At 40.9% G+C, this 14,532-nt stretch overlaps 1 protein-coding gene across 1 annotated transcript; it reads right to left on the bottom strand.

Annotated features, from left to right (window-relative positions):
* Positions 1-802: 802 nt before the first annotated feature.
* gng7 (guanine nucleotide binding protein (G protein), gamma 7) lies at positions 803-12,314 on the bottom strand. The gene is made up of 4 exons (XM_034129056.1): positions 12,215-12,314; positions 9,353-9,493; positions 6,760-6,875; positions 803-5,125 (listed from the first exon to the last, which is right to left on the bottom strand). Exons 3-4 carry the CDS (start codon positions 6,838-6,840, stop codon positions 5,000-5,002), a joined length of 207 nt encoding a protein of 68 aa, XP_033984947.1. The 5' UTR covers positions 6,841-6,875; positions 9,353-9,493; positions 12,215-12,314; the 3' UTR covers positions 803-4,999.
* Positions 12,315-14,532: the final 2,218 nt, after the last annotated feature.

The following is a 14,532-nucleotide window of genomic DNA, read 5'->3' as shown; positions in this document are numbered from 1 at the left end:
TGCTAACTTTTTATTTCCCCCATTTTACACAACACAAATGGAGTCCACTACGGGCCAACACTAACACGTAGGTTTCTGTAGGGTTCATGGCAGACGGATGAAGTGGGAACACATACATCAAGTGCCTCAAGTGTCAGATGTATCTCTGCATTTCAAAAAGGATGGAGTACTACAAATGAGGGCTCAATATGTGTTGCATTGAGTTGTTGTGCTCTAATGTTGTCTAAATGTACTTGTATGTTAATGTTGTTTGTATACTATGCTTTGCATAACTAACACCCGATGTCCTCTACAAAGGACACACAATAAAACAAAAATAAAAATATATTTTTTTAGTTTTTGTTAGTCATTATGTTAATAACACCCTAAAGACTTGTGTGATCTAAAAATAAAAGGACATTTGAAACCTTTTTCTTTCTGGGTCTCAGGAGGTTAGGAGGAAAGCAAAAGGCCTGCCTACAGCAGCTTTATGCATGTTTACATGTATATGGTTCATGGTTTGATAAAAACAATTATTACTGTACATACTGTAAGCCTGTAGTGTTTTTTTTTGTCAGACACGTTTCTTATCGATTCAAATTCCTTATATAAATGTAATACAAATCATTGATCAAAATGTTGACAAAATAAAACACAGATAAATCAAAATAAAAAAAGCATCAGGCTGCATTGGGTTGAAATGGTAGGAAAAAAAACATGCTTTGGGGCAAAGTCTTTGACTGACATTGCCCTCCATGCAAGCGTGCCGTCAGCAAAGCTAAACATAAAAATATTCCACAAGAGCATTTGTTATTATATCATCTTTTTATTAATGTTATCTACTTTTCAATATCATCTTTTTTAACAGCAATATCCACAAAATATTAACAGTGTGCAAGAAAACATGAGTTATGGCACATCAGAGAACAGTTACAAAAAATAGATATATTTTCTTCATAATCAATCAAGGCAAAAAGATACATATACTGTATGCATACACAGGAGATCAGAACACAGAAGACGAGTCTCGGGAACGGCTCAGAGCGGATTCAGCCATGTTTGATTTCGTAGTCAGCCGGTGAGGAGCCTCAACTCTTGCCTGCTTTGAGTCACAACACCAGGGGATTTCCATCTCAAGCTTCATGTTCTACTTTAACACTGTTCATTCTGTCAATCTGACAACCCCAAGACCAGCATTAACACAATATACGCCACTATAAGGCAAACTAACAACCAACCAATCAGAGAAGCCGTCAGCCAAACCAGCAATGTAGGTCGTCTGTCTCTCTGATTTTAAGCTCAACCAGCTATGGAATGATTGAAATGACAATAATGGTAAAAAATAGAATCTGTCAGACATATCCAGAACAACATCCGTGTGTGTGTATGTGTGTGAGCTGATATGTGTGCATGCTTGTTTCATGTTGTGTGATTCTCGTGCAGTTGTAATTTGAAATGCATTTTGCAAAGAAATTACTGGGAACTGCCTCTGATTTCCTCGACAAGAAATACGTTCATTGCCCAATTTTGAAGTAGTTATATTTCTGGCGAGGAACACAGATGAGTTATTCTGCGTTACTTCCTGTCTGTCACTGCAGTCAAGTTTCTGTTTGTATAGTTATTATATTTCGACCAACTCTACAATTAACTCTAGATAAAGGGACATATCTAATTTAAAGGTATGGTTTAACCTCTTGGGAAAAACCATTAATGGATTTATTGCAGGGAGGTTTAGAGAAGATGTATACCACTTCATTATCTGTTTGCTCAAATTGAATGACAGCCAGAAGCTGGTTATCTTAGCTTAACACAGCTTTAATTGAATACTCGATTCTGATTGGTCAATTTGGACGTCCTTGTGGTCATATCAATCCAATGACAGAATTTCCGCCAATTTAACATCAGCGGTGAAATCAGAATCCCCAGACAGACAGTAAGTCAACACTAAATGCCCATAAAGCAAGCGTACCACTATTTTCTTTTAACCCTGCTCAAATGAAAAAAGAAAGGGTTATAACTCTGGATATCCAATGGCGTCACACACAAAATCCTGAAGTTGTATTTCAACACTTTGTCAAATTGGCTTCAATGCCCTGGATTTGCTCTTACACTTAAGCTAAGCTAACTTGCTGCCAGCTTAACTTTATTCTAAACAGAGAAACATTGGAGTCGCTTTAATGGCTTTGATGAGCGGGGAAAACAAGCTGCAATGTGTATAACTAAACCAGGCAAAAAGAGCTGAACACATTTTTGGGATTTCTGGGTTGTTTTTGGTCATTATTGGTCATCACATTAAAAATAGCTTCCCATTATTGTATATTCTTACAAGGCCCTTCTTTACTCTTCTTAAAGATGAGCACAGTAGCATCTGAGTGAGAGGAGGCCGTACATGTTGCACAACGTGTCCTCTGCTCCGGTCAGACTCATCCTGACCTGCCATTGGAGGGCTGAGCGACAGTAACATGTAGAGATACTGTGCCTTCTTCTTACACACTGTGTGTCTCTCCGAAACACACACTCAAATGCACATACATGCTATTCCTTTAAAGACACATTCAAAGATTTGTCAAGGGTACCTCCATAATAATTTAATTCCGTCGCAAACATACCTAAAAGGTGCCCCCTGCCTGCTTCGTCTCTGTGCACACTGCTCAACAGTTCGCACCACTTCTAATAGAAACTCAGCAGGATGGCTCACGATCAAATAGCCTAACAGAAAAAAGCAGTCGATTCAACTCCCCTGAGATTCATCAGCAGTCGTAAGTCTTGTACGTTACAGCTGACAAAAGCCTCGGCTAAATGTTCCAATGTAAATATGATTGCACACATCTTTTCAGGGATCAAGCAGCTCGTGTCATTTAGTGCTCCTTTAAGCTTTGACTTGTGGCAATCAAACCTAAAACAACAACAACAGCAAGAGAGCGTGTTATGCGGATGAGTGTGTGTTGTCCTAAATGCCTTTGGCCGACCATAACCAACACTTGAGAACGACGTTGCGGCTCCGGTGTTAAAGGAGGTCCGATGTTGGTTCATCCTCTAACAGGACACGATAATAAACCTAACAGTTGTTTTGTTTCTATCAGATGTTAGCCTCTAAATCCTGAATGAGAAACAGAAGAAGAAATGAAGACAGATATGTGACTGACCGAACAGAAAAAGTAGTACTAAAATAAATCCAGCATCCAGAGAGGGAGGTTCTGTGTCTAGATTGCGTATCTTACAAACCCTGTACAGGGAACTACTCAACTCACCAGGCTCCATGGACTCCATAGAAAGAAGAAACTCACAAAGAAACCCAAAACAGCTACTCACTCACTTCTGCACGTCTGAAATAAAGTTTATACAGTTAGTTTGTTTCTCTTTACTTCATTTTTTCTTTCACTTCAACTTCAGCTTTTACAATCAAGTTTGGTTTGTCAGAGAGAGGAGCATTGTGGAGGAGAGGAGGACAGAGGAGACCGTGCATCGACTGCTGGCTGTTACCGACCCAGTCTCTGACCCCAAGCTCTCAGACTGGTTTAGCCAGGTTGTTCTGATGCACTGTGGTACCCTCTTCCTCTACTGTAGATGCAAACAAGGCAAACACCTTTATCTTTTCACTATCCAATGCATTATATCTCTTCTTTTCCATCCATTAACATTATAAAAACTGCCAATTCAAACACACAAACATAAGTGAAGAAGGCAGGAAAGGGAAAGGTTAATCTAAACGTTTTAAGACAGCATCACTTTTACTTTTTCAGTTTGGGTGTTCCCCTCCAGCCATGCAGTCCTTGCAGACTGTAAAGGTGTGGTCAAGTGTGCGACCTCGGGGTAAAGCACAGGGCGGCTAGATTAAGATACTTCTGTTATCTGCTTATAGGTGATACTCCTGGCTGACAACCACATCTCCTGTTGTTTGATTAATGGTAGCATCTAGCCTCAAACGGGAAGAGAAACGTGACCAGCCAGGGGCAACACCTATGTCAAAGCAAACCAATAATTAAAATAAAGTATTATATTTATCTGTTAAGTAATGCTTCAACAAAATATCGCAACATACATGTAGTTCACAAACAAGTATTTCTTAAGAAAATTGCAGTAAGCGTCCAGGGTTAATAGCTTGAGTTTGTGTAACTATGTTCTGCTGCAGATCTGATGTCACGTTAGACTTTGATCTCAACCAACAGCAGCCATATTGACATCAGATCAGCACCGAGGGACGACTTTCTGTACAGGTTGGCACAGCTGGAGGTTTTGCCAAAGGCTGCAGACGGCCGCAGTGAGGCCACAGGCAGAGGTCTGTTGGATGGGAACATGCTAGTTTGAAAAAGGCAAAGGCTTCAGCCACTTGCTCCGAAATTACCCGCCATGATTTAGCACAATAGGTTTGTAGGCAAAGCTCTCAGACCTGTTTTAACTCTCACGCAAAAAAAAGCTCTTATTGAGCTTTTAACGTGACACCAGGTCGTGTTTGGGAGCGCCAACCGTTCATTTCTGTTGCCAACATGCATCCTCCCACTCCTCGCCTGGCACTGCAGTCCATCCTTTAAACAACCCCTCATTTTTTGACAAAAGAAGGAAAGAAATCCGGTTTTCTTACTGATAAATAATGTCCAAATCCCTTTCAAAGTTAAGCTGACACTTGTAGTTAATTAACCAGCATATGTGAATATAACCAAAAGCACCTTGGATCATACTCAGTGATATACTGATCTCAGCCACCAAGAGAACGAGATACCTGCCCCCTAGCTGTGGCTCCGGAGTATGGCGCTTTTCCAGAGTGGCTATTTTTGGAGTGTGTGTGTGTGTGTGTGTGTGTGTGTGTTTCTGTATGTGTTTGTAGACTTGAAATGTGTGCTTGCATGAGTTTGGGGATCATTTTAAGTATTGAATGTGTGCATTTATATGTGCCTGTATGTGCACAAGTGTATATAAATGTGTGTGTGTGTGTGTGTGTGTGTGTGTGTGTGTGTGTGTGTGTGTGTGTGTGTGTGTGTGTGTGTGTGTGTGTGTGTGTGTGTGTGATGTCAGAAGGCGGCTATAGGATGATGCAGGGCTTCTTGTCCTTGAAAGGGTTGTCAGAGGTGGGAACCCCGACCAGCAGAGGGTCGGCACGAGCGTGCTGCTCACAGTAACTCATCAGGTCTGCTGCCGCTTTTGACACCTGCAGAAGAAGAGGGGGGGGGGGGGGGGGGGGGAGAGCAGGTATTTAAGTGGTGCCTAGAGTCTGACAAACTAGATAAGGAGCGTTCAGCTACCTCCTTTCTGTGGAACCAACGTCCTGTTTTAATTAGGGAGGCAGACAATGTTTTTTTGTACAGGCTATAGACACAAACGTGGACATAACAATAACAAAAACTGAAGAAATAAAGATACAGTCAGTAGGATCACTTCAACATTTCACAAACAAAAATAGGTTGACAACCAAAAACCACCAAAAACACAACATGGAAAGCACATGTATTGTTCCTTTCATCCCACTCTTCGTTAGAGCTCATTATTTCCCATTTCACGGCGTGTTGAGCCGCCCTTTGATTTTTTGTGGCAATAATTTTTTCCAAAAGAAATTGTAGAAGAATAGTTGTATTTATTAACTGTGTGCGGTCTTCATCTAAAAGCCCAAGTAAAATATTAAAGGTGGGGTAGGTAAGTTTGAGAAACCGGCTCGAGATACACTTTTTGTTATATTCCATGAAATGCTCTTAACATCCCGATAGCAATGAATATCTGAAGTGCTTTGACAAAAAATGTCATCTGTGGAAGCCGTAGTACTGTAAAAAGCACGACCAATCATCTGAGCCGGCCCGGCTAAAATAACTGGATGGCCTACCTGCCTGTCAGCCTTCCATCTGTGCACAAACGTATCTCGTGCCCTCATTGGTCATGTGCGCGTTCGTGAGTTGGAGGAGGGGCTCTGTAAGGAAGTGGCAGATTTTCTCCAGTTGTGTATTTTCAAATTCTAGCGATCTCGAGCCGGTTTCTCAAACTTTAAAGGGTGTAAATGTAAATTCAATATTGAGTGTCTTCAGCCTGACACTTGTATCCAAAGTGACTTACAATAAGTGCATTCGACCAAAAAGATACAAACTTCAAGAAAACAGAATCATATAAGTACATCAGGTTTCATAGAGCCAAAACATTTCAAGTGCTACTCAACTAGCTTTAGATAAGCCAGTCCTTTGTTAGTATATAAGTGCTTTGTTAGTCATTCTATCGCTCGAAGTGGAGTCGTGGAAGATATGTAAGCTTTCTGCTGTCCTGATGTCAATGGGGAGCTCATTCCACCATTTTGGAGCCAGGATAGCAAACCCACGTGTTTCTGCTGATGGGAACTTGGGTCCCCCTCGCAGTGCGGGTGCAGTGAGCCGTTTGGCTGATGCAGAGCGGAGTGCACGTGCTGGGGTGTATGGTTTAACCATGTCCTGGATGTAGGAAGGGCCAGATCCATTCACAGCATGGTACGCAAGCACCAGTGTCTTGAAGTGGATTCTAGCAGTTACTGGAAGCCAGTGAAGGGAGCGGAGGAGCGGCGTGGTGTGGGAACATTTAGGAAGGTTGAAGACCACTTATATGTCGCGTTCTATCTTTATTATTTTCTTGTAATTGTATTTATCTGTTAAAACTTTAATCTGTGTTGTTAATCTGAAAACCCCGCTGAGACAAACGTTTCTTGTGACATTGGGACATAAATAAACTTTGATTTAATTTGGAGAGGAGAAAGGAGGAGAGAGAAGAAATAGTAAGGAGAAAACAATCAGATGTGGATGACTGATCACTTCCACGTATATCTCCTCCTACCTTAATGCGTTCGATCCCTGCCTCGATTCTCAGCTGTTCCACCAGTTTCCTGGCCTGGGCGATATTATTAGTGGTAGACATACTGATCCATCAGAATACACCAACACAGGAGAAAACTGAATGAGAAACAGAGAGAGAGAAAGATAATGCAGATGATGATGAGATTGGAGGAATGTGCACGTTCGAACCGGCTTTCAATACGTTGTGTCTTCTGTTTCCCTCGGACGATCTGACATAGAAGTCAAATTACTTCTGGTTTGGAAATGCACATTTAAATTAAAGCAAATTATATTGTGTGTACATATATGCTGTATTTAATGACATAACGTTGTTGCAGTTGGTCAACTTATTGATTGTTGATACATTAATTTACCCTCAAACTGTATCTAAAGTTATTTTATTATACGCCACGTTTTACTTCTTTTCAGAGGGAAATACATTTGACTAAACGTAAAGGTTACCTATTATGCAAAAGATGAAACCACAGTACATAGATTACTTTAAATACAAATGCTGTACCACATTACATTGCAGCATACATGCTAATGCATTGGTGCAAGATCCAAAAGTAATGAGATTATACCTTTAAGGGTCGCTGCATAATTATTCATTTTAGTTTTGTTTCCTTTGTTAATGATACTTTTATAGTTTATAAATGCTTTCACTGCTTCTAGCACTGTGGGATATATTCAGGGGTAGGAAAGGAAGGGGTGTCATGTTTTTACGAGTCAACGATGAAATGGTTACATTTAATCCTGGGTTTACTTACATACTGAAGTATATGAACATTTTGTTTACACTGCTCCTCTGATTTATGAACTGATTTTCAGAGGTGGGAAGTAACTAAGTACATTTACTCAAGTACTCTACTTAAGTACAGTTTTGAGATACTTGTACTTTACTTGAGTATTTCCATTTTAAGTTACTTTGTACTTCTACTCCACTACAATTCAGAGGTAAATGGTGTACTTATACTCCACTACATGTATTTAATACCTTTAGTAATGGTGTGAAATGTAATCAAGTGTTAAATCAGACTTTAGTTCCACCTGGAGTAAATCCACAAGCTACCCTGCAGTATACAAAGTCATTCAAACTAGCTGCACCTTTACCAGCTTTGAGAACACTTTCATGATCAATCATTATAAAACATATCATATATATTATTCTGAAATGGACCAATCTGCACAATGACTACTTTTACTGTCGCTACTTTCACTATATTTTGATGAGAATACTTTTCTACTTTTACTTGAGGAACATTTTGAATGCAGGACTTTTACTGTAACAGAGTATTCCTACACTCTGGTACTTCTACTTTTACTGAAGTACAAGATCTGAGTACTTCTACTTTTACTCAAGTACAAGATCTGAGTACTTCTACTTTTACTCAAGTACAAGATCTGAGTACTTCTACTTGTACTCAAGTACAAGATCTGAGTACTTCTACTTTTACTCAAGTACAAGATCTGAGTACTTCTACTTTTACTCAAGTACAAGATCTGAGTACTTCTATTTTACTCAAGTACAAGATCTGAGTACTTCTACTTTTACTCAAGTACAATACCTGAGTACTTCTACTTTTACTCAAGTACAATACCTGAGTACTTCTACTTTTACTCAAGTACAATACCTGAGTACTTCTACTTTTACTCAAGTACAATACCTGAGTACTTCTACTTTTACTCAAGTACAAGATCTGAGTACTTCTACTTTTACTCAAGTACAAGATCTGAGTACTTCTACTTTGACTCAAGTACAATACCTGAGTACTTCTACTTTTACTCAAGTACAGGATCCGAGTACTTCTCCCACCTCTGTTGTTTTTAATAGCTGTATTTATGGGGTCGTATGGCCTCAGTTGATGAAGCTATAGCACCACCGTGAGGTGACTGAATGATAGTACAACATTATTAATGAGTGATCAATAAACACTTTATGGAGATGACATACAGAGTATAACTTAGGCTGGAGCTGGACTATTTTCAAAAGATAACTTGAAATACTTTCTTTATTTTTAGATGTATGTTAAAGGTCCCCTATTATACTGTTTTTCATCAATATATTACAGGTCTCAGATATACACAAAACATGTCTCTGAAGTGTTTGGCTCCAAACACCAAACAGATCATTGCAGCATTACCCATAATCCCCTCTGTTTCAGCCCTGTTTCCAAAGTGCTGATTCTCTGTCTGTTACTTTAGATGAAAATAAGGAGCCCCTCCCCACGCCCCTCTGAGAGAGATTTGGTTACAAAGAACACAATGGTGCTCTAGGAGGAGATTCAGGTGATAAGGTGGGGGGGGGGGGGGGGGGTTACCTTGGTTGGTGATTGGCTAATGGGTACACAAGCCAAAACATCGTTATGACATCATAAAGTGGCCAAAATCTGATCAGCTCATTTTCAGACAGGTTTTTATAAAAATGGATCAGGACAAAAAGAGAGAGAATCTTTTTTCCTGAAACTTTCAGAGTCTCTTTACACAGAGGGGGGGGGGGGGGGCATGTTGAAAAAGTGGATTTTGCATAATAGGTGACCTTTAAGTATTCATGACAAATAATCGTTAGCTTAACAGAGATAATAGAGTGTTACCTGGCTGGTGGTGGCAGACAGGACTCTCGTGAAAACGTGACTGGATGGAGATTTTAGCGGTGCAGGAATGACAAGAAAACAATTCAAAGCCAAGTCGAAACGCCGGAGCTGGACTGCAGGTGAGCTCACATTGGCTTGTCCCTGTAAAAAAGGAAAGACACAAGAGGCGTGAGATGAGTGTTTTTCCAGTGAGGTTACAGAAAATGTTAGTCTTGTCCATTTGCAGTTTTGTACAACTGGGCTTTTTAAAATGATTCATGACACCGATCCCATCTGGATTTAAGATAGTTGCTGTTGAGAGTGAAATCTGCCTCAAAACAGTAAAATCTGCCTTAAAACAGTGAAATCTGCCTTAAAACAGTGAAATCTGCCTCAAAACAGTGAGATCTGCCTTAAAACAGTCATTCTTACACCATTTGTAGTTTAAATAAATACTGAATTTGAATCTAAAAACTTGAATGTGAACTCAGAAATGTGCTTTTCAGCGGGACAAATAAAATTGTAGTTCAAGTTTTCATAATTTATTTTATATAATGAGATTGGAACTTGCTTGAATGCCAAACTGTCATCATCATCTTCTTATCATTCACATCACGCCATCTGTCACCAAAACCAGTAACACCATTATAATCCATCAGATAGGACAGCCCTGCATTTCCGATCCAAACAAGGAGGTCCATTTATACCTGTGCTGTCATAGAGTTATTTAACAAAAAAAAACCTTCATAAACCTCCTGCTTCTTTCTTTCACTTAGCACAGCGTAGAAGTTTCCCTCAGTGCATAACATCGAGTGTTACGACTGTCTCTCTCTGTCTGTCGCCCTCTCCAGGGAGGAGAGTCCTGCTTTAATTACTCCTACTGTGGAGTAGCTCAGAGAATCATGTCTGTAATTAGGGCTTTGTGTGTGCGTGTGCATGTGCGTGTGTGTGTGTGTGTGTGTGCGTGTGTGTGTGTGTGTGCATATGTGTGTGCGCACATGCATTTGTATAATTGCATTTCTATTACATCCAATCCTGACGCTATAAGTTAAATCCTCAAACTAATCTTCACCCTGAGCCCAAATCTTAACCCTAAGTAGACCCTTAAGCCCCTTTTTCCTTTCTGTCGGTTATATTCACATTTTGTAATTTCTCACACACATGCAGACTTGTTTTTGGCAGCATTGAATTGACCCCCATAATCCCCTGGAGATAAAGCTGTCGATAATGTCAAAGTATTGATTTCAGTATCGATGCAAGAGGAGTGTCAAGTGATATCACTTTCTGGAAACATAAACATGCCCGACGAAACATTTATTTAGATAAAACCAAATGATGCTGCATTTCTCTCATATATTATTGTACTATACGCTCCGTTAATAGCATGCTTTAATAGCAACACTTGTATTTATCGGCCCTTGTATAACACGTTTCATATTGGAATACTTTTTATTAACAAACAGTCAGTAGGGGGTTATCACCCAACCCTGGAAACTACCCTAAAATGAGTAAACAGTCCCAACCACATGCTCAAACTCAACTCAAGATGTTATCCCTGTGGGGTCCTGAACTTTGATTTGAATACAAGTGCACACGAACACTTATGCAACAAAATAACGTCCACAGACAACAGCCTGAAAAAACTACCAGAAATGAACACTAACAAATGAAAACTACAAGCTTATTTGAGGATAGTTTTTGTTGTCAAACCCTCATCTGATTCTTCAAAAAAGCCAAACACCTTTTCTTACAACATGTGGACCATATGGCGCTGATGTGGACACGTCAAAGTATTTGTTGACTTGCATCAACAATAAAAACAACACAACTCAGGAGGCACAGGGGGCTACAAGTGAGAATGACGCTTTGCCTAAGTCTTTTTGAGTGCCTTGTTTTATTTAGCCTGTTGATTTCTCAAACTTTCTGCTATGGCGAATGCTGAAAGCAGGAAGCATAGCCTACACCTACAAACCAACACAAATAGAAGTTTCTGCCCCTCCGCTGTCAAATCTCTCCTCTCATACGCCCTCAAATGTATTTGGTTTTCAATGTAAAGCCGATGACAAACATATAGGCTATACAGTAAACAGTTTATTTGTCAAGGCCTGGACACAAAGCATCACCAGAACTGGACAGGCCCCGATCAGGAGCCCATACAGCCGCTCTGAAGACGCGCAAATATGCATCAATCCTTATTGATCCCAGCAGCTCCGGAGCGCTGATCGGGCCGCAGTACGGAACCATGTCCTCCGCTATAGGCCCTGCTCTCTGCTCTACCGTGTGAAAACACAATGCGGGCATTTTGATGGTGAGAACAGCATGTCCTCTCTCTCCCATGGCTATCCACACTCACATACACACGCATACGCACAGTGCGCGCAAGCACAGGCAGACCTTGTGCACATATCAAAGCTAGAGATATTTCCCCAAGTGAATACCAGACTAGCTTCAGGTCTGCAAATAGGCCCCGGTTGTTATCCGTGGGAGCAGGGTGGTGACATGTTTAGAGGGAGGCAATCTCCGGTGGCCAATGTGAACTCATCCAACGAGAATGGAGCGCATGACTTTATGTTCCGCTATTATGCTAATTGATCAGCAAACGGCCTTTTTGAGCATGTACAATCCAGAGGTTTTTTGGACACAGTGGCTTCTGGGTCCTCACAGTCCAGCCGAGCTGTCGGAAATCTTCCACTGACCCTGTCCCCGGTCCTCCCCTCCCTCTCTGCCGGCAAAGGGCTGGGGAAAACCGGATTCGTGACACTGATGAAGCCCCTCTCCGCTGCAGCCGCCCTCGGTGACGAGAAGCAGGGGTTGCAGAGGCACACAGACGCGTTACATTTCTTAAACACAGGGAGAAAAAGACCCGAATATCTCCCAACTCACCTCCGAAAGCGCTGTATTTGTGATTTAAAGGGCCAGATCCGCTGCTTTCTCACCCTCTCTGCTGGTTCACTCCCCGTCTTCGCCGATCCAAACGCCTCCCCCTCCGCTACCAGTGTCTGTCCACTCCTCTACCCCCCCCCCTCCTCCTCTTCCTCCACCCTCCCTCCATCAGATCCGATGACAGCACCTTTAACCCAGGGGCTCCCAAACAAACACACACATCAACCGAGTGTAGCACCAGAGGGTATTTAATGGATATCTTTTTCATTGTTTTTAAGTCATATTTTTCGGTTGGGGAACCCATGTGCAGCCCTGTACAGTAAATGTAGTGAGTTTTCGAGGCGTAAAGACTTGGGTAACAGCTCCATGAATGAAAGCCTTATTAAATATACTTTAGTCTTCATGTCTCCGCATGTTCTCAGTGTGTATGAGTTTTGTGAAAGATTTAAAAAATCTCGTTTGATCTGTAGTGGCATGGCTTGAAGTAGTTAAAAGTCTTCTTAAGAATATATAGAATCTCTGATCGTTTTTATACTAACAGCTGTCAGATTCCTGCTAATAATATAATAAAATCTGTCAGAATTTTTTTCCATTAAAGTATTTTATTTGATCCAATCTGAATGATATATTTTTTTTTTCCATGTCATATCTATGTCAATTCTTATAAATATAAAGATTTAACTTTACCAGACCAACTTTATTGAACAGTTTTTTCAAAGAGATCAGAAAAAGGCTCATCACATCAGTGTTCATTAAATTAATTCAAACTGAGAGCATTATAGAAAGAAAACAGTAAAAAAAAGAAAGAGAGAAATTAAGGTGTGTAGAACTTGTTGGGCTTTCTTTACTTTTGCAACATTCAATAGATTTGTTGTATAATTAAATGTCATTAAGAGAACCAATAAATACTGGAGAAATGTAGAGGCAGCAATATTTGTGGATCAAATATTTTGCTAAAATGATAACATTTCTAGGCCCCATTTTATATTATCATATGTTGGGACTTAACTAATAATGGAAAGCATATTATGTCAATCTGTGCACCTCACATTAAAATGTCTCCTCTCCACTCTGTGCTGCCACACGATGGCGCCATGACCCAGCGGTAGTTTCTTCTCTCCCGGAGAAGGAGTGGGCCGCTCCTGCTGTTCCTGGCAGGCCCAACGCCACCACGAGCTGGAGCTTAAAGTGCTGCATTATCATGGGATGCATGTGGACGGTTCTCTCTGCGGTAAAGGGCCACAGAAAGGTCCAATGAGTAGGATAGCACATACATGTGCTGCATGTCAGAGACAAAGAGGAAGGTAAACACTCTACTTCCACAGCCGTAGTTTCCCTCATAGCTCTATGGAAACACACTCCTACTTATTATAACCACAGGAAAGCTATTTATAACTCGTACCGCATTGGCCTCATTCCCACTGATGTGTGAAATTATGCTGATGCCTATACATTTCTCCATCATTCCCTCACCTTTTAGCCCCCTCTTTCTCCTTCTCCCTGCTCCATTTGTCTCACTTCCTTCCTCCTATTCACCTTCTGTGTTTCCTCTCCTTCCCCCCCTCCCTCGTGTGTGTTGTTGAGGCAGTGTTGTTACAGTGAATTACATCAGGGCTCTTCATTTTATGAGAAAAAAGCGGTGGAAGCCCATGACTCACGACTGAAAGACGCTCTCCCACTCAAATGCGCCCTCGTTTTTTGTCCCCTTGCAGTAAACGGTCATTAGACATCCCCGGATGGCTTGAAGCATCACTGCGATCCAGTAGGGGTTCACCTTTCTGCGTGGATCTACGCCCCAGCGACCTCTCGGCAGGCCTTGTACCTGTCGTAAGGCGCCTTTGTGCCCTGCAGGGTCACACCTCGCGCGTCAACATCACACTGTCTGCATAGCAACTGGGCTCAGCATCCCCAAGCATCGTGTCACACAGAACGATTTTAAATGCAATGTATTTCTATTGGTAGTATGTTTCGTGCCTGCAACACGTCTTTTTGTCCGGTCGGGTCTTGGAAGACCAGAAGCTGTGTGGTTCATAAAAACATGTTCTTACTCAATATCTTACCCTAAGCCTAACCCTTTTATTTTAAATTGTATAATGTCTGAGGGCTCAGAGCCTCAGAATACTGAAATCTGTATTTTATGTCATCTTTTTTTCCTTCTAATTTGTTAGTATTTGGTGCAGGCACGAAACATACTACCAATATAAATACATTGCTTCTAAAATCGTTCTGTGTCAGAATACTGAAATCTGTATTTTTTTAAATGTCTTTTTCCTTCTAATTTGTTATTATTTACATTGCTTTTTAAATCGTTCTGTGTG

This window comes from Trematomus bernacchii, unplaced genomic scaffold, assembly GCF_902827165.1.
Source record: "Trematomus bernacchii unplaced genomic scaffold, fTreBer1.1, whole genome shotgun sequence".
Lineage (NCBI taxonomy): Eukaryota > Metazoa > Chordata > Actinopteri > Perciformes > Nototheniidae > Trematomus > Trematomus bernacchii.
The sequence above is the reverse complement of the archived record's forward strand: the minus strand, read 5'-3'. Positions and strand labels throughout refer to the sequence as shown.